The sequence below is a fragment of the Zonotrichia albicollis genome, chromosome 6 (assembly GCF_047830755.1).
Source record: "Zonotrichia albicollis isolate bZonAlb1 chromosome 6, bZonAlb1.hap1, whole genome shotgun sequence".
Taxonomy (NCBI): domain Eukaryota; kingdom Metazoa; phylum Chordata; class Aves; order Passeriformes; family Passerellidae; genus Zonotrichia; species Zonotrichia albicollis.
In genome coordinates, this window is record NC_133824.1 from 36,256,441 (window position 1) to 36,283,277 (window position 26,837).

At 39.1% G+C, this 26,837-nt stretch overlaps 1 protein-coding gene across 2 annotated transcripts in view; it reads right to left on the reverse strand.

The window, feature by feature from the left end:
• Positions 1 to 448: 448 nt before the first annotated feature.
• LOC113459593 (uncharacterized) overlaps positions 449 to 26,837 on the reverse strand; it is a 58,663-nt gene continuing 32,274 nt past the window's right edge. The window contains exons 6-8 of one of the 2 annotated variants that reach the window (XM_074543195.1): positions 20,378 to 20,704; positions 8,902 to 16,262; positions 449 to 7,997 (exon numbers count right to left, since the gene is read on the reverse strand). In XM_074543195.1, the coding sequence (XP_074399296.1) occupies positions 4,328 to 4,978 (651 nt within the window). In that variant the 5' untranslated portion in view covers positions 4,979 to 7,997; positions 8,902 to 16,262; positions 20,378 to 20,704 and the 3' untranslated portion in view covers positions 449 to 4,327. Of the gene's footprint in view, positions 16,263 to 20,377; positions 20,705 to 26,837 lie in introns of both variants that reach the window. The other variant, XM_074543196.1, reaches the window with a different exon arrangement.

A 26,837-nucleotide genomic window follows, 5' to 3' on the forward strand; every position in this document is an offset into this window, starting at 1 on the left:
TGAGCAACTGTCCTTAGTGCTGTCATGTGGGTGCTGAGCTAATGAAATGAGGAACAGTCGTGTGGCTCTCCCTGAAATTCTCTAATCTCAGCCTTCACCCTCCAGCACTCTGCAGCTCCCCGTTTGACAGAAGCTGTCACTGCTTTCTGCAGCTCCTCTAAGAGGTAGAGAAGTCCTGTTTATGGCTCATAAAATAGGCACATGCTTCTGTGCGCATACTTCAATGACAGCCATTAGTGATTTAGTCATTTGAATTGGTTCTCTGACCTTCAGAGGTCATAGAGAATATATTAAGTAAATTGAATTCACATTTGATCTTCTATTGCTCTTTTTATACAGAAAAAAAATCAAAGCAGAAAATAAATTTTAAAAAAAACCCACAAAGCCCAAAGCTTTCATTTTTATTACAGGTATTGGTGATTTAAACTTTTTTCCCATAATTGCATAATAAAAAGAGACTATAGTAGTTCCATATAACAAAAGAGTAATACCTCTTTCAGGACTTTAGAATCCATTTGCAGACAAGCATTGAAAATGAAGCAAATTAATATTTTTTTCAGGGTATGCAGGTAGCCAGAAGATTTTACCATTAATATTTCTAAGGGCAGTAAGAATGCAGTCCCACGCAGATAGTTGAAAATGTCAGTAAAGCTCTGTCGGTTTTTAAGTCTAATTTATAGTAAAATCATTAGCAGTGCTGGAGAGCAAGTATTTCACATTCTTTATTCTAGCATATAGCAAGAAGGGTTGTTTGTTTTTTTATTTTCAAAGCAGCAGCACACAGTGCACTGGTTATTACAGCCAGCAGGGCTGATATATGTTTTGTAACACTCTTTAGGAGTCACTGGTTCAGATCAAATTCCTCTTAGGGGACATGGACCTGTGGTCAAGCCTGAGAACTGCTCCATCCAACTAGTGCCCTAGGGCCCATTAAGAAGAAAAAATCGGAACACTGACCTTTCTCTGGACAGACACTGCTATCTAATTTCTCCTACTTTTCTAAATACTGTTTCAAACACATGGCTGAAAGGGCCCATTGCACAAAAAGCTTGTCAGCATGTTGGTGCATCCTGGAAATGCGCATGTAAGAAAATAAACTGGAGTGTAATGGTCTGCTGGTGAATAGTGAATGAGGTATTAAATAGGTTCCTGGAGGCTATTGTAAAGAAATGATAGATGGTGCACAGAGGATTTTGTTCTGTGTTCAGGACAGTTGTAAAGAAATGCTGATAGACCAAACAGTCAATCTAAAATCTAACCTCTCTTACCTTTTGTTTTACATAGCATGACAAAGCTAGGGTGGAATCTGTGATGCAGGAGAAGGCAGTGTTAGAGAGCCAAAGGATTAGTTTAGAAAAATCTGGTGGAAATGGGCTTTTCCTGACAGATTTTCATCTTTTCTTTTTTTCCTTCTCAAAACTGGTCTGAATTGCATGCTGCTTATCCCTTCACCTTTTAGAGGTTTGCATCCATTATCAAGATTATGACTGTGGGGTTTGCATTAGTGCAAACCACTCTGCTAGGGGGTTAAGAAGTGAAGGAATCAGTATGTGGAAGTGACCTATTTTCTTGTTATTGTTTCAGAACTCCGCCAGCAGTCATGGCCCCAGGTCAGCCACACCACAGAAAACCTTTTCATTCAATGTCCCTGTCTGTGATATTTCAGAGGAGAAAGCAAGAAATTTCAACACCTTTGTGCTGCTTTGAAGCTTCTCTAATCATAGAATCATAGAATGATTTAGGTGGGAAAAGATCTTTCAGGTCAAGTCCAACCACAAACCCAGGACTGTGAAGTCCACCAATAAACCCTGTCAATAAGTGTCATCTTAGAGTACTTTAAATAGGAAAACAGGTAAGAGCAAAATAGTCTTCAGAAATCTGTGTATCAGTACCTTTGATTAAAAAGCTACATTTTGACCACACAGGAAAAAAAATCACTCACAGAAAGATCTTATCCCAATTCCTTAACCACTTTTTAAACAAAGATTTGATGTCCACAAATCTCTTTAATTTTATTCAATTCTGCCCCTTGTCTTGGATTTTTAATTGATCAGGAAAATTATGAACACAGTCTGAAAACTGATGTCACACACAAAAGTAGCATCCTTCCCTGGGAGAGGAGGATTCCTCACCTACCACGAACCACCCTGCATCATGGATTCCTGAACAGCAAATATGCCACTAGCATCAGACAAGAAGATTATTCTTTCCCTTTCAAAGGATGCCCTAAGACTGACTAGAACCAGAGTGACAAAAGAATTGGAATCCAAAAGGGACAATATCTGATAGTCTAACGCTTTCCACACAACTCACAGATTTCCACCTATTTGGCAACTGATTAGTTTTCTGACGGATTATAAGATTGATAAGTGAGACTTATTTGTCAAACTTGATGTTCTCCATAGACCTGTCTGTCCTCAAGATGTAGGGGGCAAATAATCTATCCTATGGGCTTTGCCAGATCCCAGGTGACTGCATGGAGGAGTAGGAAATTGCCTTTCTTTTCACTGAAGTGAGATTGAGAACCCTTTTTCCCACAGAGGCCATACTGTATTTAGTCTCCTGTAGCATCTACTTCCAGTCCCTGAGTTTTCATGGAAAGGGTTGCTGTGTAGGAGAGGAAGCACTATACAATAACAGAAGATGTCCTTGGTGACCTGAAAGAGAATGATTGTGTTCAGGGCATCTTCTTATTTCATTAGACCTCCCTGATGCTCTGCTTCCTGGTGCAAGTGGTGATAGTGCAGAGCTCTGTGCATGGAAGCCAGGGGTACAAAACAAATCCCTTCCAGGAAAGTGTAAATTAAAATTAATTCAGAATGGCACCAGAATTAGAGGAGATACACATGTGAGCATCCATCACATAAGACTGTTGTTTGTACTCAGAGGGTTGTTAATTGCTTTGTTGAATACCTGAAGGAAAGCCCTGTCTCTACATGATATAAATTGTACAGCTGAACAAAGCATACCCAGTGGTCTAAATCTATAAGGAACTCAGTGAACAATGATCTGAGAGAAGGAAAAGACATGACAAATGAGATCTTAAATATACAGTCCTATAATTGTAATTTATTTTCTTTGGTAAGTGTTAGCACCGAAATGAATGCTGAAAACTCAGGAGGTAATTGGTAAACCTTTTCATATTTAAGTGGTGTTATTAATTCAGATTGATGAGTGAGTGAAAGGGAGCTTTGTACAAAGCTGCAGGTGAACAAGAAGATTCTCTTGCCTAGCAGCAGAACCCACATGCAAGGAGAGGAGCTGTATTCCTCTGTACAAGTCCCACTGCACTCATTTGGCACCACAGGTGTGTGACCCTCAGGCACCAGTCAGCAGGTGGTGACAGAGCAGCCCCAGTGGGGGCCAGGACATGGGCATTTGCTGCAGGGACATGTCCCTCTCCCACTGCTGCCAAAGGGATGTGGAAGACACCATCCTGCTCAGCTGCTGGAAGCACAGCCTGAGACACTGGCCCACTGGTCTTGGAGCTTTAGCCCACGGGCTCAGACATAACCTGGGACACAGGGCAGCCTTGTTCCCCCGGGTTAATTTCCAGCTGGGAAATCATGCAAAGCAGAACAGACCCAATGCAGGGAGAAAAGTGAAAGCCCATCATGAATATTGTCCACAAGCAATTGAGGAATTCAGCAGCAACATGCAAGAGTTGTGGCAATTGTCCCTGAATCTCAGTCTTGTCTCTTGGTAAAAAAATATCTTTAGAGGTTTTCTCTCAGTCTACTTGATGAGTCTATCATCAAAATTAGCACTCTGCCACTAGTGTTTCCAGGTGCTGTCTACTCAAGGTTTCCCAAACAAACACACTGAAATAGAAAATCCCTCTGCAGTCTCATTTTCAGTCGCAGATTTCTACCTGCTCTTTCCTTGCCAAATCTACACAGAAAAGTCAGAACACAGAAGATGAGCAGTTGGGGAACTGGATTTGGACAACATTCAGGAGTCTGAGAGTGTGAAGGAGATTCCAGAGACCACTGCCTTGGGTGACATCCACAACTTTACCTAAGGCAGACTCCTGTATTGAAAATATGCTGGTACATAAACACACAGTTCTGCTGACAAAAACAGATCTTATATCTTTCTTCAAGGAAATACTGAAATTATTTCACCAATGTTAAGTCAATATCAGGCATAAGAGGGGAAGTCTAACTGAAAAGCTCATAATGCCTTGAAATACACATTACTTTAGCTATAAATGCTCTTTAGCAATCACTTTTCTGAAGAAATCAGCAACAGGAGCGTTCCCTAGGCACAAAAACAGAGCTAAATACCAAAATCGTTTGCTGTAGGAACACCTTGCTGCACAGCAGTTTTAGCACGAGTACATTCCCGGGCATCCCCCAGGCAGTGGAAAACGAGTATAAACCTGGCACCGGAGGGGAGTGGAAGGGAGCGGAGGGCACAGAGGGGCGCGGTACTGGCACAGTGCCGTGCCCATAGTGTGCGGTGCCCCCAGGGTGGGGTGCCGGTGGGGTGCGGTGCCCATAGTGTGCGGTAATGTCACGGTGCGGTACAGGTGGGGTGCGGACCCGCGGGGTGCGGTACTGACATGGTACGGTGCCCATAGGGTGCGGTACAGGGACGGTGCGGTGCCTATAGGGTGCGGTGCAGGCAGGGTGCGGTGCCCGCAGGGTGCAGAGGCGGCGGGATGCGGTACCCGCAGGGTGCGGTGCCCATAGGGTGCGGTGCAGGCAGGGTGCGGTACCCTCAGGGTGCGGGGGCGGCCGGATGCGGTACCCGCGGGGTGCGGTGCCCATAGGTTGCGGTGCCCGCAGGGGTGCGGTACAGGCAGGGTGCGGTGCCCACAAAGTGAGGTGCAGGCAGGGTGCGGTACTGGCAGGGTGCGGTGCCCACAGGGTGAGGTGCCCGAAGGACGCGGTGCCGCTGCAGGCAGCAGTTGCCTGGCAACTCCCGGCTCCAGCCGCATCCTGAGCTGCTCTCCTCTCCCACCCACCCGCTGCATTTTAAGCAGAAAACAATTCTTGCCTTATCGACAGCAGAGCCCGGTAAAGATTCCGAGTAAACAAAAACTCAGACAAACTAAATCAAGTGCGGGGAAAAGTCAGGCTGAGACGCACTGCTTTTCATAGACACCCATGCCTTCCCTTTGGAGACACTGCCATTTGAAGCAGGGCTTAGAGCTGGAGCAGGGGCTTAGTGCACGGTGCTGGCATTTTCTCTTGGAGCCAGGGGTTTGTGGGCCAGCTGACTAATTAGAGCCGCAGCACAAGCAAGGAGCTGTCCTGAAATAAGAGGCAGGGTGGATAAGCATGCACTTGGGATTTAGAGTTAATATCCACAGGAAGAAATTAAATCTTGTTTGAGTGAGTGGGTAGCCAGATCATGATGAGAAGGGGGGAATTTGGCATATGAGAACAGTCTGGTGAATCATGCTGAGAAATTAATAGATTTTTTAAAAGTACTTCACCACAAAAAAGAGCTAAACACCTTCCTCTGATGAAATAGGGAGAAAACTGCTGTTAAAAATCTGACACAGAGAAAAAGAATGCTTAACAGCTAGGAGGAAGGCTGTGAAACTGTGATATAATAGCTCCACTGAATGTTATATAAAGATTTACTATCTGCTAGGCATGAAGCTGGGTGATTTAATACAAACTTCAGTTCCATGTGATAGCTAGCAGATAATGACATATCCTGAGGTACAAGCATTTGAAACCTTTTCAAATCACTCATGGACCATCTGCATGCTCATCTCTCTGATGCATGCACTGGGTTTGCCGTATTGCAGTTAGCCGATTTTTTGCCTTTTATTCCTTTTTCCTCGTTCTGCTTTACTAAAAGGAGAGACCAGATTACTGACATGAATTTAGACTTTTAGAGTGATCTAAAAAGTTTTAGAAGGAGTGACTTTCTCACAATTTTTTTCAAAAATATCTTCCTTGGTAGGTGCATATACAAAAACTTCCCCGCCCCCCCAAAACAAAAAGCCCAAAGTAAAACAATAAACCAACCAAGCAAACAAACAAAAAAATCCCTTTTCCTATGCAAGTACCTTGAAGACCAAATTTTTTGGCTATCGGATTTTGAGAATAAATTAATTGAGTTCCCAGAGCCCAAGGGGAAATACCATGGCAGAGAGAGGCAGAAGATTTGGTGCCAGTGCCCAGCAGCATCATGCATTGCAGTTTCTCATCCACAGGAGGACCTGGACTGTGTATTCGTGAGACAGCTGGATAATGTAATACTCCAGTCTATTCTCCAGGGAGACCAACTTCTTAGTGCTCTGCATAAACTTTCATCAAATACTTTTTCATTGAGTAGAAGGCTGTGTTCTGCTGAGGTTCAGAAGCAGAAGTATTGGGCAATCCGTATCAGATGGAGCTGCTGCTGCATTCTGCCAAAGTCTGGCCCTGTTTGCAGCCTTAGTGAACTGTGGGCTCCTGGAAGCTGCTTTCATTAAATCCATATGACATTGGGACAGATCTTTGATCCTATTTTCCTCACTCTTTAAACAAAGATGACTATGTTTTTCTGCACCATGGAGCAATAATTACAGCTATCTTCTAAAGAGCTTTGGCATTGCTGAATAAATGGTAGAATAAGTTCTCCTCCATGGGATTTATTGGTGGGATTCTTTCCTCATAAGTTAGCAAACAGTGAATGACCATGTAATGGCAGAGATCCTGACTCAGCAAGCTCCTTCAGCATTGCAAGGTCCTTAGCATCACAAGAGGTTTTATAGATATGAATGGTCCCACCAACAGACACAAACACAACCGAGCTGTGACAAGTCAAAATGATATAGCTTCCAATTAGAGCCCAGAAACAATTCCCAGAATCAGATTCTATATAATGCCTTTACCAGTGACCTTTGGGGACAGTTTGCTGCATGACTGCTGAGAGAACATTCCTCAGGGAAGCTGTGAAATGAATGACAGTACACAGGACAGAAATTGTAATTAGTTCACTGTACATTTCTCTTACGTGAATGCCAAAGTTCAGCAACATCCATTTTTTATTAGTTTTACAGGGCTTTGGTTAGCCCTTCAGATGGTCCAGTTTCATATAATCCACATGATTGCATTGCTGCTGAGACTTCTTTGTTGATGCAAAATCCTGTGGCTTTTACAGGCTGACCTCAGAAGGAAAGCCATTATATATTTGAAGGATATAGACAGCTGTAGCCTGCTTAAAAAACATTTGGACATTTTGACAATGCTTTTAAAGCAGGTTCTGTGAAGAATTGTAATGGAGCAGAGGATGTGGGAAATTGCATAGTCTTAAATATCACTGACTGTGAAGTGCAGATTAAATTGTCAATTAGCTGAGGATTTGAGTGGTTTCTGTGAACTACTTCAAAGTGGTTTATGATAACTAAAGCATCTCCATTGTGAAATACTGGTAGTTATATCATGTGAATCCCAGTGAAAAGAACATATGTTGTAGCCCCATCATATTTTTAAGATTTTCCTTGCTGCAGTTTTTGTGCCTTGCTTTATGAAGGATGGTATTTTCTGTGCTGCAGGTTGTCTTCAGGAGGTATTCAGTTCACACCGATAGCAGAAGTCACTTGAGACCTTTGCAGTGGCTTTTATAGAATCTCTGTATTTCTTTAGGGCTTTTCTAAACCACAGTGAATACTGAATATTTTGAAATTCACCTTTACTAAATCAGTGCAGTATTTCTGAATGAAGTTTTGAATACTTGTTCTGTGTGATGTTTACATGAATTCAACCAATTAAGGAAATTTCTAAGCAGCAGGCATTTATAAGAATATGTTTGTACATGTAGAGGAGTTCCATTTTCATTTTCTCCTTTCTTTTCTAAATCCCTTGCAATCTCAGCCTCAAAAATTTCTGAGGTAGGTGTGAGATCTTCTTTTACATATCTGCAGTACAAATCCTGATCAGGGCATCTGGGCTCAAGCTCAGGGTAATTATTGAATGGTGTAATATTTCCTTCAGAGGTGGTATTGGCTGCTGGTTGGTGTGGGTTCTGAAGCTAGCATTCTATTGTGGAACCTGCATAAGAAGAAGCATGCAGATTTTTTTAAGTAGAAAATATTGGGAGAAGTGTGGTGGTTATTGCCCAAGTCTTAACTGACCAAAGGTAATTCCTGTGCACAGCCAAATTTGCAGTGCTGTACTTGAAGGGCTAAAGAGTCTATGTGAATTACAGCCTTTAAAAGGCCTGAATGTGATCATGAGAAAGTCAAAAATTTCTTGGTGCAGAAACCACCTCAATAACAAAGGGGGGGTGGCAGGGGTATATCTGAATTAACATGAGCTACTTAAGATTATTTGGCTTGATGTGAATATTTTTATAAATGCTGGAAGACTAAGTGTAAATCACCTTGTTCCTGAGAAACCACACAAGAAGATTGCATATCAGACTATATGGCCAAAATGGAGAACATAACAATTAATAATGGTTATTATTACACATTAATAATTGTTATATTATTACACATTGATGCTGTGATAAATAGGCAGATTTCAATATTCTTCTATATATTATTTTTCTTTTAAGAACCTCTGTGGTCCACAGCATTCTCAGACACACCTTTTGTATTCCTCTCTCTCCAGCAAAGTGTTCTTTCAAACAAAATGTATTTTATACAACTGCATTAGTTCAGAAATGAGGCTGCACTGTATTAAATTCAGATTTTAAATTTTCCAGGGAATACAGAGATCCAGGCCTTTTACTGTTATTAGTCAGAGGCAATTTGTGCAATTGTTCTGTTGAGCAGAGATTCTGAGCTGGATGTGCACCTGTATTTCAATAACAGCTTTAGCATATGAAATATATCCCAGAGAATTCTTTCCCTGTCCCTTTGGCTTTGCCCACTATTAGCTTGTTTCTGTTGGATAAGTGCACAAGAAATCTATAAACCTCATTATTTAGCCCTAGAAATAAACATTATACCTTGGCACTTGAGTTACTCCAAGGATCTCCCAGCCATCTTGGGGGAATTGCTTCGTAAAAGATCTCTGAACAGGGTGCCAGGCTTGGCATTTGCAGCAGGAATATCAGAAGTCTGCCCTTCTCTTTCCAAAATTGGAATCTAGAGTGACAACTAACATAATTTAAAGCAGGTTACGGAAGAGACTCAGTCATTTTCCCAAGGAAAACCTTGCACTCTACCATGATAACTCCATCACAATTCTTAGGTAAATAGCTTTTCATATTACTGTGTTTGGAGAGTGAAAAAACAGGCACTACCCAAGAATTTCCTTGTGTCACAGAATATCATCCTTTTTTTTGTCTCTCTTAGTATGTCTGAAGCTTATCAGTTTGCTAATCCTTTAAACAAATGCACTATGTGTGCTGCCTTTTCTATTGATAGGACATTTTCACTGGGTCTGCCTTCCCAACCAAGTTGCTGGTGTTGATGTGACATGTTCAGTGTCTTGGGCAAGACAGACTGTTTTCCCACTTTCATGCTTTGTATTTGTACACATTTGTGACCCCTATCTGTCTCAGAAAGGATTCCAGAGTTTTGATAAATATTTTAGGACAATAAAATAATTTAATGTTGCCACTCTTTCCATTCTTTCCAGAAATATTCAAGTTCAAATGAAAGACAGGAAAGGAGAGAAAAAAAGCATGTGGGGGGGGTTTTTTGAGCTGTGTGGATTCAAAGGAATAAACTTTCTTTTGGTGTAAAGTGTTATTGACAGACCACTAGTCTCAATAAATCTGCCATAGGCAGTTCATAATTTGCATTTGAGCATTTGAGTCTGATTTCTGATTTTGGAAATTCTTAATTTCTGAAGATAAACCAATTTTGTCACTATTCAATCTTTGCAGGAAGATGATATGTGACGAACTTCCTCTATGAAGAAAAAGAGTCCAGCTGTGACCTTCTGATCAAAGCAAACTGATCTGTGAGTTAACTGTATCAGTTATTTCAAGTAGATCCCTCAAATCACCTGCTGATCAAAATGGTAGAATTTAAGAACAAAATAAATTCCATGTAACATAAATTTTTCTGGGAGGCATTGCACTCCCATGTGGGAATTTCAGCTACCTGACTCTTGACTATTGGCAATCTGTTGCCATTTAATTACATCTTTACAGATTAATCTCCTCATAATTTTTTGCTGTACCTGAGTAAAGCAAAAGAGTCATTACAAGTTAGATGACTGGGAGAGGACTTTAAAGAGCAAAAATGAGCAGTCACAAACAAGTGACCAAAGTGGAACAGAAAGAATGAATCCCTTGCTTGGCCTGGAATCAGCCAGTACTCCCACAGGATTTGTGATAGAATCTACTGTAGTGCTCTATACCATAAAAAATGAACAGTGAGCATAAGGACCATTGAGGTGTGAACTTTCCCAATGGGATACAATTATAGAAATATATGGAATTCACACAATCCTTCAGAACGGGAATTGTTGACTCAATGATGAGAGGGCTCTGTGGCTTACAGGCTGGGCCATAAATTCAGGGAAAATATAGGAAACTGGGTAAAAGAAAATAATGCTAAGCATTGTCTGTCTCAACTGAATAAAGATTTGGCGAAGTGGTGGCCTGTGTCTAAAAATGAATAGTGTCAAAAGACTTTGGGGAAGACAGACAACTTTCATGCATCATAACTGTAGCACTGTAGCAGACAGGAAATGGAATCAGTAAAAGCCCAGGCTCTTCTGATTTGGTCTTGGTTAATAGTCCTCTTTCCAGCTGGGGATTCAACCAGACAACCTCCAAGGATCTTGTTCAACCTGATATTCAATGATTCTATTAATCAAGTCCAAAGATTAGCTGAGAGTATCTTTGTTCCTAAGTAGATCTATTAACTTTTTGCTAAATGTGTGAAGTACAGTGGCGTATTTGCTGCCTTTCTCCTTTCTCCATTGTGCACTTTAGAATGAAAATAAAAACTTTTGTGGCAGTCACAGTAGCTTTTAGGGAAAATACAATTCCAGATTTTGCATAACCCTCCTTTAAAACCTGCCCAAGGAGGACACTGCTGTTTCTAACTCCCTTTTAAGTCTTTTCTGGTCACCTTATTTGACAATGCGGGAAATAGAAGACATAAGAGGAGGACTTATTAACCACTTCAGACAGAAGAAATCCCAGGCTTAACAGGCATAATAGAGAAGTCAGTGACTGAGTAAGACAACCAAGACAACTACAAATTAGCTTTCAAAGCCGAAGAGGATTGCATTGCAGTGCCCTATATTATATTGGAGTCTATCCTTCACCAGGCCATCTTTGCACCTCCTTTTCCATTTCCACCTCTCTGTTTATGTACCATACATTTGTATGCTCTTACTAGTGCAATCATCTGGGTTTAAAGATGTCCAAGTGCATTTGCATAACTCCAGTTACTCTTTTCTAAACTTTTATAATCAGCTTTGGTCTGCCCAATGATACTGATTAGACAACCTTAATGTCCACTCTTATCTTAATTCTCTGTAAAGCAGGCAACTGCCTTGAGGCAAGATATAATATTGTGTCTCTACCTATTTATGCCAATTTGGCTTGCAGCCTAAAACTTCCTTAGTTAACAATTCAGAGTCAGATTTTGTAAATTAAGCCAATAGATTTGCAAGCACCTGTACTTATGCTTGTCTCCAATTAAAAAATTTACAGAACAGGACAGTTTTACAAGATCTTCAGAAGCAAAAATGAGTGATATCTACCCAGCTTATTGTGAAAGACTTGATTAGAGCTCCTTGACATTAGCTTCAGTTTAAGCCTTTGAAAATCTCTTACTTAACAGCCAAATTCCAACTGCCAGTTGTTATTTACACTTGTGCCTGTTCCCCTCTGAGTACTGGAGCAAAAGTTCTGTGCTGAGATTGAATAAATCAGAAGTGATAATCAGTTTTCAGGCAGGGCAGTATGACTTGTGCAGACTGAATTCACATGCCTGAAGGGAGATTTACAACAGTTCCATCACAGTTTTCTTTCAACGAGAAAGCAAGCAAAGAGCTTGCAAAGAGAATGGCAAAAAGGCTGTGTACAGATGTGGCTGCTCATTGGCACTGTCAGCATTCCTGGTTCTGTAGTCTATGCCAAACAGGCTTGGGAAGGGCAGGCAGCCCTGCACCAGACTGCTGCTCACAAAAAAATCTTAAAACCATTAGGAGCTTACTTCCAGCATTCTGCCAAGCAGAAAAATTAATCCATGCCCAGTTAAGCATTCTCTGAAGACATTACAAATTACCAGCTAAACCCTTTCACCATATCTAACATAACACAATCAAACTGCAGCAGCAATGGTATCTGAAATGCACAGTGACTAAAAGCCAGTCAGACAGTAGCTGCCTGAGTTCCTACTGCTCGTTATAAAATGCAGAAAAGAAAATAAGCAGTTAAGGTCTTCTGTTGGTGAATACACAGCTGCCAGTACACCTATGCTAGACTTCCTTCCTTTGTTTTTTACTGTTGTTCTGTTTTGGGGCATCCTTGAGAGTTTCAGAGTTGGAGTCAAATACAAGTCACTTAATGGTCATTGGATAAGTTATATCTAAATGAGCACATGCTCTAGACAAAATTAAACAGCCTGTGGCAAGATTTTTGTGTAAATAGGTGCATCAATACATTGTGTTTTGAGGTTATTCATCAAGCCAGAAAGATGAATTAACACAACCATCTTCACGCTCATAACACAATAGGTAACTTAGGACAAGAAGATGTGTACAATAAAGAGATTTATTGCATGACTAAACCTGAAATTAAATTCCTGTTAAAATATTTATGTAAATGTAGCTGAAACATTCTGCTTAGAGATAAATCAGAGGCCTTCGGCATTTCACAGACATATCATTCCAATATTCTTCTGCTGCAAATTTAGTGCTTACAAGATGTTAATGGCAGTTCAGTTTTCAGGACAGTCTCTGCAGACTATTTTTGCTCAGCAGGTAGTAGCGATTTGCATCCATATTTCAAATATTCTTCTATCTCATTACCAGTTTCTTATTTCTTTGTGACTTATACCTCTATAAAATCTGGCTTGCACTATGGGAAATGTAATTTGAAAAAAGAAAATTCTGTGTAATGAACATTTGTCATATTCTTTCTTACTTTTTCCCTTTTTAGGCTTTTTTTTTCTAGAGAGACTGGATGAAAGAATGACATGGCATGCTTAATCAAAAATTAAAAAGAAAGAGTCTTTCTAAAAATCAAGCACTTTAAAATAGTTTTAAAATATCAGGGTACTTCTCTCAATATGATACTCCATGTTAAGTGATAGCACTATTTGTTCTGTTGCCTTCCTTTGACTAAACTGAGATCTTTAAATAATATATGTACACTGGGAAGCACGTTTGCTTGGGTAAGTTAATTTGTAAGAGTCGTAATCAGTACAAATTCAGTAAGTGCTTTTTGTAATATGGCTGAATGCAATGAAGTGATTTGGTATTCATGCAGATGTCACATGTAATTTCAGAGCTGTTACACTGTAATTTTGTAGCACTTAATAGAAATTATGGTGGTGGCAATTTTGTCACTGTAGGTAAGGGGCTCTTAGGGCTTCTCTCATAAATTCCCAGCTCCCTCTTTTCAGGTCTTTATGATAGAGTGTAAAGTTAAAACCAATAAAATCTGGTTATAATTGATCAAACCTTGAAGAAAAGATGGACAAAAACAGAAAAATTTTAAACCTCTAGTTCAAGTAAAAATGCTGACACTTTTGGTTCAATCTGTGATAGATGCAGAAATTCAGATATACACCAGGTTTTTGAAATCTTTCCGCCTCATCTTATGCCCCCCTGCTCTCAGCACACAGCATTCCAGTACAATGGAATGCTAGCCAAAATTTGCTACTGGAGCTGGTCACAGTTTGGATTTCTAGTCCTTCAGCATCTCTATTGAAAATCTTTCTCTTTTGATGGTTACAATACTTCTCACTTCTTTTGTGGAAAAGAAATAGCATGTTTGCACATTGGCATTTTTCCTTTCCTTGAAGAAAAGGTATTGAGGGAAAGGAAACCCCTTTTCAGATAGAAAATAGATCAGCTGTATAACAAAAAAAAAGGTGATACAATATTTATGCTTGCTATTTCTAACCCATAGCTTTCGAACCTGGTGTTGCAGGTGAGCTAGAAAAGCAGCAGAAGGGAGTGGAGCATTTCAGCACGTTTTGTTTCACTTGTTTCCATGCCTCTGGTCTGTTTGCAGCACTTTCAGATCTTACGTGAAGGCTAAGCTCTGCAGTACATATTAGCTCTTAACACATGGTCTGCTCCTTGTGCCCTGTGCAAGCAAGGTTCTGCAGAATAAAAAAGATAATTTTATAGCTTGTGACACACCAGGAGATCTTTTATATCCATGGCAAAGCAGGGGAAATGTGAGATGTTCTGCGCTGCTCAAGCCATGCATTTATATTCTCAGTTGAAGAACCAAGAAAATAATTTAGTTCTTCCATCTCTTTTGAGATTAGTAACCAATAAGTGCTGAACAGATGAGGCTAGAAGGAAATTTCTGATGCATTTTGGCTTCTCAAACAATCACTAAATACCAATTTTTGATTTATTATCAGCTTAATTGAAAGCTTTGCTAAAGCTGTGAAGGCTTTTCCACTCTACTGCCACTCAATAGAAAAATAAATGTTGTAGGAATTTGCTGGAAGTCATACATTTATGCCCATATAAGCTTCTCTAGTACATAATAAAGGAGTTAAGAGTCTCCTGAAGTGCTGTTCTGGTTTAAAGTGGATTGTATGCAAACTATAGTTTCAGACAGAAGCACAAGTTATAATTCTTATTCTGTTTTGACAGCACTGGTTTGTCACACCATATCCACCTGAGATTTTAAAAGTCCCCAAACTGAACATCAAGAGTACATTCAGTTTGAAATTTAATGTGACTCAGAATCAAACCTCTTTTCTTATCATATTCAAGTCTGATGAAATACAGAGTCATTTCCAGACTTAGAATATTAATCAAATAGCACTCTGCTTATGTGCTATCAGTACCTGGCCCTGGATGGAAATAAACCACTCAGTTGTGTGCCATTTTTCCTGAACAGGTTCACAGAGAGTCATCAGAAATTCCACCAGGAAAGATTTTGCCAGGCTGTGACTGGGGACTGTCAGCCAGGTGATCAACATACAATTTTTTAATTAATATTTACCACTTCTTAATAAGAGAAGAATGCACTAATCTTTAGTAATGTTTTAATTCAAGCAGGTCTTATTGCTATCCAACATAATTGGTAGATAAGATGTAAGAAACCTCTGCAAGAAGAAATGCTGCACTGTGCTCTTCACTAATCTCCATTTACGCCACTCAGACTTAAATTCTTTGCTCTATAATAAACTGCATTTATATTTTACATTATTTCCAGAGACAAGTTAAATTATATCATGGATTCTAATTTTACAACATTTTGAAGAGGAAAAACTATGCATGTAAATATATTCCTTCTGCTGAAAGGTCTGTTACCTTCTTCTAAGCAATTTCTGAATTGCTTTACCTTTCCATGGCAAAGAGTTCAAAAATTTCTTAGGGGAAGGTAAAGGAATTTCTTCTTCTTTCTTCTTCACTGTTTTTTCACATCTCCTTGCAGAATAAATCCCATGGAAAACGTTTGAATGTATTGGGAATTGAAACTTGATTTCAGTGACATAATGGGATTCACCTTCAGGAAATGGTTTGCATCAATCTTCCACAGGAGATTTAGTGAGACAAGAAATTGAGTGGGGTCTTTTTCAGGTTACAACATATGGAATGGCCCAGAAGATTAGCAAACTACCATTGTATTGGCTGAATCTGTCAGGGACATATTGGCCCAAGCTCAGGCAGAAATAAACCCAGCATCACCTGGGCTTTTCTGCTTGAGAAATAGCAGCAAAAATCAAGAATGCAAGAGGCATTTCTCACTTTATCATTCATGTTGCTTCTAAACCTCTGCTGCTTCCTGTCCACTTTTCTGGAGGTAGGGAACTTTAAGAGTGCCTTATCCACCTGCACTGACCCATATCCTTCAGGACTGTGAATTCCATCAGTGTATGATCACTGCAGCCCAGGCTGCCTCCAACTACCTTGCACTGCTCACCGTCAGGTCCAGTTTTGCAAGCCCCCTGGTAGGGCTGTTCTATTACCTGGCTCAAGAAGATATACAAAGTAATTTCCAGGAGTTCTCTGGGTTGCCTACAGCTTTCTGTGCTGCTTTTCCATCAGATGTCAGAGTGGTTGAAGTTCCCCAGCAGGATGAGAGCCTGTGAGTGTGATGCCTTCTGTACCTGGAATAAGAAGGTTTCTTCAATAGCCTCTCCTCGAATACATAGTGAATACATAGTGAATCCAGAAAGCTCAGAAATTAGAGGTTCAGAGCTGTTTGGAAGAAGAAAAATGTTTTAAAAAATAAGAACTGCCATCATCAAGCAAAGCATGACACACAGCTTGAGGCACTGAGTATTCCTGCCTCACCAACACGGAGAGCTTCTTTTCCCTGAACCAAAAAAAACCAAGGTTGGAAAGCAGTAGTCACTTATCAGAATGGTTAAATATCTGAAGCAAAAATAGTGCATTTAAGTTTAGAATACAGTACACAAGAGAATTTCTGTCCCATTACTGACTTGACACAATCTTCTGGAAAGAAGGAGGAGTTTTGATTAAGGTGCTTAGGATCCAAGTGGGCTGACACAAACTCACCTAAAGGCTGGTGTTCTTCAACCACTAGTGTTATTCTGTGGGATTAAACCGAGCAGGTTTCTGGCTGTAAATCAAAATTTCTCTCCCTCCAAAGAGGGAGAGAAAAAAAAGGCCAAAAACTATTTTCAAAAGTATTAACACATTTTTGCACTAAAAAAAATTGTTAAAAATACAGTCAACCTTGAAAAAGACCCCACAGAAACAAAAAAGCTTTTTAAAACCTCTGGTTATGAGAAATTATGAACTGAATACTTATTTCACAGTTAAAAGTAAATATTTTCTGAGACTGTTTTCAAATTGAACAAATAGCATTTTATAAAACCTTGCTCAATATATTTGCATTATATTTTCATGTATCTAACCCAAATACAATGATGCGAATCATTTAAAATAAGGATCCTTTTCAGTATAGAGCAAAAACTGACACTTAGCTTTATGGGGGATTTCAGAACAGATCACAGGATTTAAATGATAGGTCAACATATCTTATTTAGAACAATCAGGGAAACCAAAAGAATTGTATCAAGAAAAACTGCACTAAAAATTACAGAAAGCTCTTTAGGTGTCCTAAATGTCTCTGTGGGATCATTTTCTGAGTGCATCACAACATGGAAATGAGAAAATGTTGAATTTAGGAATGTGCTGGCTTGGTGAATTGATGTTATGAGAGCACATACTGTCAGTATGGACACTTGGACCACAAAGAGGTTGGGTAGCAGACAAGAGAGAGTGGCAAATCAAAACAGAGTCAGAGTCTAAACAAGACAAATCAGACAGCCCATTAGAATCTAAAAGTTTCTTTGAAAACTATTTCCTTACAGTCAGAAAACTGATTAAATGAAATTTATCCAGAAAATACTTTGTTTCCACAGCAGAAGCTGTAGCTGACATTTATCCTGTTCAAGATTAGCAACCAAAAATATAATCCTTTGGCACAGTTTCTTTATCATTTCATTCATTAGCTGTTGAAGGTAATTGGTCGATTAGTAGTGCCAGATGGGATTCCAGTGGGGAAGAGGAAGATAATTCTTCTTTTATTTATTTCTGCAAAGATGTGTGTGAATGTTAGAATCATGATCCCTATTAAAAAATACAGATGTCTTTCTATAGACTTGTCTCCTTGGCAGAGTCTATGAGAATTTATTTGTAGTTAGGAACAGTGACTCAGGTTGTTGTCTTCTATCTTTTCAATGTTAACACTCTAGCTACTTGTCACCATCATTTTGAACCCAAATACAGAAACATTGAATAAGATTTATCGGCTGCGTCCTGTCAATCCTTCCCTACTGGAGCTTTTATATCTTCTTTGGATTATTCATGTTAAATTAAATGTGGTGTTGAAAAAGAATATTATTTCAGGAAAAAAAATACCACATCTAGAAAAAAGGAATAATACTTTTGAAATTTGCATTCATGCAGAAACAAATGGATGGCATTTTCTAGACTGAGCTATTGAATAATACCAGGGGGGAAATACCTATCTTCAGAAAGTAATGTAAAATTTTTCAAACTAGCTATTGCTGATTTTTTTGTCAATCAGCTGCCATCAGGATACAGAGCACATTGTGATAGAGCAGTAAATGATCTGCAGCTATTTACTATGAAGCATTAGGTCTTCCATTAGCTTCCAAAGTTTTCTAACATTTGAGATGAGTCCTTTCATGTTCAGTTCAAGCAGGAGTGTCAGTAAGGCTTTGGAGATGCCCTGATATGCCTGAGATGCTCACAATGTTCTGGGAGTAGAAGCCAGGAAAGAACTCTCCGGACACCCCAAGGCATCTCAGGTAGCACAAGAAACCTTTCTTTAGACAACAGATAAAAACCTCTGCAGTCCTTGGGCAATAATGTGTGAATCACCCTTGGGCTGCTACTGGATGCTCACTGATACAGCAATGAATTCTTTATGGTCATTTGAATTCCTAGCCGCTCATGCTGTGTTTGTGAAAATTACAATTTCTTTTGTGGCAATTCACTGAAAGTCACTGCCTGACAAGTAATTCACATATTTCTTTATGCAGGCATGCGAGCTGTCTGTTGAAACAGGCTTTGAATTTCTCCATCTAATCCAAATTATTTTAATAATTACCTCTCACTCAACTTTTTATATTTAATTTATATTTTAGCTTCATCCTCATGTCACTCAAATGTTTCCTTCAAAGACCAAATACCTTGCTAGCAAAAGACTATTTTTTCTTCTTCCTCAAGCTGTAATGTTCTTTAGGTATTTTCATAATCTGATGTTCTGTAGCTAATGGTCATTTACATATCTGCAAGGATTGTAGTAGGGAATTCAACAGAGCTTGCAGCTAAGGCATCCATTTCCTTCAATCAAGATGGAAAGGAAATTGCTTGTGGGATAAGGTCTATTGCCGATCCTCAGAGCCATGCCAAATACATGCTGAAAGTAAATGGTCACCTAATTTTGATGTATTCCCTCATTTGTTATATCCGATACCCTGCTCACAGCAGCCTGGGAAGGTTAGAGGCCACCTGTCAAGTAAAGAGGCTGATAATTGCTGCTGTATTATGCTGAAGGAGCCACTGGGGCTGAGCTCTGAGTGGGCACGGCGGGCCATGTGCCTCCCTGGTGTAGCCCAGCTGCCATGTTCATTGGCTGAGGGGAATGTCTCATCTGCCATCCGTGGTGATAATCACAGATGGGGAAATTTGTGTTACTAATAAAGAAATTATAAGAGGAATATATGCCATTTATTAAATGTGTCAGTTTAAAAGGCAGCAGATATTACAGTAATACATCATTTCTTGACCCCAAAGTCTATTACTGTGCAGGCTAAGAAAAGACATTTCTATTCCCTTAGGCTTTCATAGCACTGAGCCATTGATTTAACATTAAATGTGATTAGTTAGCATTTTGCTTCTTTCATGTGGCTTGCTGCCAAAAGAAATTTAATTTTTGTGCTTAAAGTGAAGCAAATCAAACTCCTGCCCCACATACTGAAAAATCAGCTGTATATAAGATTAGCTGTATATAAGAATACCTTAATTCTTCGTTTCTATGCTAGATTATTCTAGCGTTAAATTAACGTTGCATTGTGAGGGAACAATTGCATCTTCTCTCTTGGTTCTCAGAAAGGAGCTGTATCATGGGATCTAGAGAAATTAAGTTATTTTTTTTCCGAAGTGATTTATGACCGTGTGTATGTCTCAGGTAGTGGATTCAGCTGTTTGTGATCCCAGGCATAAATTTTACATCACGAGTGCATAGATAACCTCCTCCACCTTACCTGGTGGACAGCCTTTGAAGTGGCTCGTGGTTGGCTAGAGTGAAGCAGTGGCTATTTGGCTTATTTGTGGAAGCCTGTTCTGTGGAAGATAAAGTCATACCTTCTTATCCCTGAGAAATCTTATAAATGGATAGGCCCATTCCCTCACTTGCTTTATCAACATCCTGAGAACAAATGAGGTTATGGATCTTGGAATTAATGTTGGGGAAAGCAGCACTGAAGTGAAAAAAAAAAAAAAAGCCTTCACTGATAGATTTTGCTATCACTAAATTACTGTTTTGAGCAAACCCTGCATCAACCAGAGCTTTCATTCCAAGTTGACAGCCAGGATTTGATGTGAAGCCATCTATCCCAGGAATATGATATGTATCTAATTTTCAGGATGAGATGATACTATCTTTGGGAAGGAGATTGTGATCTTAGGTAACGCATTCTTTGATTTTGGGTGAGTTTTCTACAGCCAGGGTGAGAGGAAGCAAAAAGGAACAAGAAAAAAGTATTTGTGCACTTGTGCACATGTTGACGTATGTATAAGGTGGTTTTACTTACCTATTTGACTTTAAAGTTACCTCAATGTCTTGCTACAGGTTCTGTACCAGATTTGTCTTCTTATTTTGGTGCCATTTGGCACTTAAAATGGTCTTAGACACAGAAATAGTTATAAAAAACTTCCTAGCCAGATTTGATTTCAAATGGACCTTGGCCTTCCTTGTATTTTTGCATTCTCTGACAACAACCCTATCTTCATCCCAAGTGTTCCATGCTTGCTTCCACCTCATTTGTCAGGAGTTCATTATTCAGCTGGGCAGGCCTCCTGTCCCTTTGGGTCACTTGCTTGCCCATGGGGATGCACCATCCTGAACTTCTGTATAACACCTGTTTCAAAACATGAAGGCAGGCTTAGAGTAGCAGAAACTCAGAAAGAAGCCAAGAAAATATATTGTGCATTTCATTAGCAGATATTAAAACTTCACTGATGTTATTCCTGCATTTTTTTCATACTCTGGTAATCATTGTTTTTCTCACAGACACATATATAGATATGAAAATAACCAGAGTATCTGGTATTTTGTTTTAAAGTTTTTATGCACAGTGTGCAGTGGAACGTGCTGACATGAGTGTGGCTCTGACATTCACACTGTGCAAAAACATGACAAGCTATTACACCCCTCACAGTCACAGCCTGCTTTGTCTTTAAAATGATGATGATAATCCTCCTTTCCCATTCTGAGCCTTTCTGATTTAGGCAATAAATTTTTTTTTGGATATAGACTACCCATTAATTTGTGCTTGTTCAACACTGCCATCTCCACTGAGACCCACAGAGACTGCCACATTTCTAACAAACAACAATCATGAGACAACATATACTAGGCTTGTACTGACAAATACACACCTTCATTCGTATTCCTTACAAGTAATGCATATTATTATGTGTTTATCATGCCAGTAGCACATCTAAAATATGCTTCATGCCAGAATTATACAGATAAGACCTTTACATCAGTTTTCAAAAGTCATATGTTTTATTGAGATAGATGGAAAAACTGTTGTCTTTGTTTTTGAATTTGTCACGACAGTTTATGAGTTAATTCCTGTATTGTATGAAATCTTTTCCTGGGAAGTGGGCATTAAAGAACCAGGCAGGTGGCATTTTACAGAGCTATAGGATTCAGCAGCTGACCCTACAGTCAAATGAGAGATGAGAGCAGCAAAAAGGTTGCTCTTCTTTCTCAGTATTATAAATGGATAGAGTTATTCTCTACATGTGAAATTTCCTTCAATCCAGGGAGCAAATCAGATTAGAGGCTAGAATAATTCTTTCTGGATGAAATCACATTCTGTCCTTAGAAATTCTATGTGATGGATTTTTGCTGCTGGATGCTGCTGTACACAGACATTCAGCTCCGATACCATTTTAGGGGAGGAATTTAAAGGCTAAAGCATTAGAAGATGGTGTTGCACTGATAGAGCCCACCTGTTCTTTCCAAAACTGCTTCTCTAGTACAAGATTAAAGCCAGGGGAAAAAGACAATGAAGCTTCAATAATAACTCCACTTAATAACAAGTTAAGAAAGCAATCATCTTAAAGGATTTGTTTTTTCGTTTTTTGTTTATCCCATGGAAGAAAGTAAAAAAAAAAACAGGCTGAGTTTTCAGGACAGTAAGTTGGAGATCTTAGGCAGACTTTGGAAAACCAAGGCATGGACAAGTTTTGCCCTCTGTTGAAAGGATTTTCTTTTTAATATTACTCATTATTCTCCTTTGAGAAGGAAGAAAAAGGCCTCAAATTTTGCTACATTAATAGTCCCAGCATATGAACTGCACAAATAACAAATTTCTAATTAAATTTTTAGAAAATTACCATAATTTAAAAATACATTAAAAACCCTTACTTAATCTAATCCAAAAATCTTCACCTCTTGCAAATATTACATATGATGTCAGTAACTTTTTAAATTTTATCCTTAACCAAGATGTTAAAATTATTTAGAGCAGGGTCTGTCTTACTATTACTGGTTTATACAGTGCAAAGTACTACAGATGTATTATAATGTCAATAGGTCTTAAGAATATGAATGCTCAAGCTTTATATACATATGGATTTTTTCTGTCCCCTTTTGGTTTGTATTTCTAGCTAAAAAATTAACATGCTTTGGAAAAATGGCAGGAGATAAGAACAGACAATGGACTAAACTCTGCTTGTGCCAGTCTTGCATTTTTTATCTTATTTCCCCCCAGAGAACAGTAAGGATGATTCACCAAGGACAAGTCAGTATAATCAGAGAAAGTACCAGCTGTAAATAGCTATACATATAAACATACACATCTATCTGCCTTTATTTGTGAGTTTTTCTCCTCCAAATTTGCAGAGTTAAGGAAAACAGTCAGAAATGTTTCAGAGTAACACTCACATATTTTCCATTACTAGAGCTGTGAAAATATGTTGACAAAAATATTTTAGGAAACGAAGAACATTCCTCTTAAAGTACCTCTCCTGTGGAAATTTCTATATGGATGGGAAGTAAGTGTTTTCTGATGAAAAATGCAAACTTACATTTCACTAAAATGTTTTTAAAATAGGGGAGTTTCAATTTTATGCAATAAATTTCAAGCATTTCAAATGGAAAATGCTTTTTTCAAATTTTAGCATGGTATCTTTTATGTTTTTATACACAATTTTGGCTCCAAAGTGGTCTTGTACTTTATCATAGGTACCTGACCTAAAGGAGCTATGTGATTGAAGTTAAATAAACAAAAGCTATTTTATCAAAGTTATTCAGTGATGACCTGTATCCTACTATCGTGTGTGAAAAATATCTGTGAATTTTTAAATAGCAACATGAATAAAACAAAAAATGTCTTCTTTCAGTCACATCTATGAGCTTGTACCTGAAGCAGAAATCATTGCACACCTGGTCTTGCAGCTCATATTCTCAAGAGTGATCCCATGAGTGTAAATAAAAACTACAGGATTAGCACCCATCTGAGGGGAAGGAATGTTTATGATGAGCTGTGCTGTGGCCACTCAGAGCAACAATTAAACCTCTGCTGGTTATGATGGCGCTTTCCATTGCCTTCCTTTGCAATACTCAAAACCCTATTCCCACTGTACTTATATTTCAGTCATCATTTGCTAGTTACATGGCTACACTTTCAAGTGTCCTCTTCTTTCATCAGCTAAAATCAGCAAGGGAAGGGATGTCTCAAGATGTCTTAAAGCACAGCCCTCTTAGCACCCATCTTGTTATATTTTAGACATTTGAATGAAGGATGGTGTTGTTTATGAGAGCATGCAGGCAGCTAAAATGGAAAAAGAAGGAGAAGATGGATGTGCCAGTCCACCACAGCCAGCTGCACGAGGTAGACTTAAGCACCTGCTTCTTTCTGCTTAGCAAAAGCCGCTGTGGTACCTAGGAAGCACAAAGGGCTTTTCCTTGGGAAAAACATGTGTGAAAAGTGCCAAAGAAGACAAGAATCATTCTTCAGAATTGTATCTTTCCTTCCAAGGAGATGGCAGGTAGACTTCTGAGACTGCTTTCTTGATCTCTCTCCCTCATGACAAATGAAAAAACAGAAAAGGAAGAAAACACAAGAGAACAAGACAGATACTTCCCTAGTGATATGTACAGTTCCTCCTTCCATAAATTTATAATGACAAGGCTGACACAATTTGTATTGTATGGCATGTGTAACAAAATCCTCTATAAGCACCTCTGATGCTTTGCTACTGAAAGACTCATTTAAACCTTAAAATGTATCTGAATATGGAAAGGCATGTTTTATGTCAGTAGAAGTAAATATATACATGAGCTAAATACATAAATGAGGTCCTCTACTGAGGGAAAATAAATATCAGCTCTCACCTGGTGGGGACTTTCTGTAATTACAAGGTTGTAATTAAGATTTTATGGTATTTGGTCTATAGCAGTTTTCTCTGTTATTGGAGAAGTCATCAGTGATAGCACTGAGAGTGAAGGCCACCCTACCTGAGCTGTGTACAATCCCATTCGCCTTTTAAAGCCTCAAGGCTGCCCATGGCATGGATGATTTTCTGATTTCAACTTCTCTTAATTTATTCAATATCTGTGCCTCACTAGCTCTGAAGTCAGCTGTGATAGTGGATACAACAAGGAGTTTCAGCTGGCACATCTCCCAGTGTTCTTGCCTGTAAAGTGTTCATTTAATGCCTCAGCTCTTTCACCACCCTCTGTGACTCCAGTTCCCACTCAATCTTGCAATGCTGCAACTTCTTTGGCTGCTCACTCACTCTCACAAGAACACCAGAAACCTTTTCAACCTCCTGCTTTTTCTGCCCATCTATTAAAATGACTTTCTTGCTGGAGCAGCTGTACATTTTCAAAGTTTATGTCAATGCAGATGACAGCCTTTTGCTGAATCTCTTGTGGGAATCATGGATCAGTACATTGTGTGGATCTGGGAAAAAACACTTCAAATCAACACCTGAGTTTTTCAGTGATTTACGTGACTTAAGTGACTTAAGTGTTTCCTAGTAGTTTACAAGGTATTATGAAAGACAAAAAATGCTGTCAAACTCTTCCAAAACCTCAATAAAAATGTGTCTGTGCTGTTCATCTGAAAACACAATCATCTATGCTCTATTTTAAAATTCCTTTTCTGTGTAGTACTAAATAAGTGGAAAAACACAGGACTGCATGAGTATGAAGCTGATATGAGCAAATGGCAGTGGATCACTGGCTCTTCTCTAAGGCAGTTGCTATAACATATATTATTCACCAGACCCCAGTTCTACATCAGAAAACAACCTTTCTCAGAAGAATCACTGATCCTTTCATAAGTTTTTTCTATAATTCAGAAGACTTGTGGGTTTGGGCAGAAGATAAAAATTAACCTCTGTCCAGCTTAAATAGAGATTTTATACAGAATATAAGCATAAAGAAGAATTTGGTACAGAAGATTTTGTTCAGAATGAACATATCACAGTGATGTACAAGGCAGAATTTCTATTGCAATAAGACAAGAGATTAATATCCATGAGGAGAATAATTACTACCCATGCAACTCTGGAGATAAATTATCAGCAGCAATTGCCTCAAAGGAATGTAACTTGCACATGGCTTTAGACTCAGTGTAGCCAAGGATTCCCAGACTTTTGACATTGCAGCAGTCACACTTAAAAGCACATTAAACATCAGCTGTTGTTGCTGGTGTCTCTCTCAGTTCCATCTAGCTCATCAAATTTAGCCTTGTGTTTAAAGAGCTTGCTTATGCCCCACAGGGATCCTGCCCACCAGGTATCACTCACAGCATCTGAGGATGTTAATAACACACTTGTGGTCCTTTCCATAATTTCATGCATGTTTCTTCTCTCCTCTTGGAGAGAAAAAAATTATATAGATGTACTTACACCTATTTAACTCCCCTGTGTGAATAAGAATAGTCATAAATAATGGAAAACCAAATAGGAATAAATAATATTTATAAGCCATATGAAGAATCACAGAATGACAAAGATTGGTAGGGGCACCACATTCTTAAAATACCTAACTAGGTGCATCAGTAGAAGCAGAAAGTGGAGAAACATTTAAATTTATAAGAAATATGACAAGTAAGTGAGAGGTCAGTAGCACAGCCACTTCCTGAGATATTAACCTGACATGACTAAATTGACACTCAATTTTCAGATTAAGGGCTTAATGGAAATAGCAAATGGCACAACTTTAATCTTGACTTGAGACAAGGATAGTAATGAAAACAGAAACTGCCTGAGACTTAACCCATTCTTCGAGTTGTCTTAAAACTGTAATCTCAAAATCCTCTTTAGATGATGGAGTTTGTAAGGCTGGATATAGTAATTTCTAATGGAATTTTACGAGCCATTAGGAATGCATATACCTCAAGAGAATGCCACATGTCACAGCCTTTTTCCAGGCTGAAAAGTACTTGGGATTATTGTTATTTTGGCCATCTTTCTCATTTTATCTCCTTGTCCTAAAATGTAATCTGTTTCTGATCTTTGCTGTGCAGGTTTTTATTCCACTTGGTACCAAAATGTCACAATATAGGAAAGAGTGGCCTGTTCAGATCTGCTCTGTTCTGCTTCTCTGAGCGCTCAGACCCTGATTACCTTGCTACAAAAGCAGTGAGACTTTCCCCAATGACTCTGATGGGAGCTGAGCTGGGCCCTAACTCATTACAGAGCCACAACACCAAATTCATTGGGACAATGGTAAATGTTCCTGATTCTTTCCCACGCTGAAGCTCTTGATGCAGAAAGTTGAGAGCACCAATAATACCAATATGCAGCAAATCTTTGAGCATTTTTTTCAGTAAAGTTTGTGGCTTTCCCCTGAAGGCAACAACAAACACTGCCACAGTCTCCCATCCAGCAAGTTTTCAAGCTCTGGATACCTTTCTTCCTGTTCTTAAAGAGTTTACTTCTTGTTTAGTTAAGGCAAATTCATGCTGGAGCTACATTTTACTCTCACATGCCACTCTGCCCTGGCTTTGGGGCTCTTTCACCCTT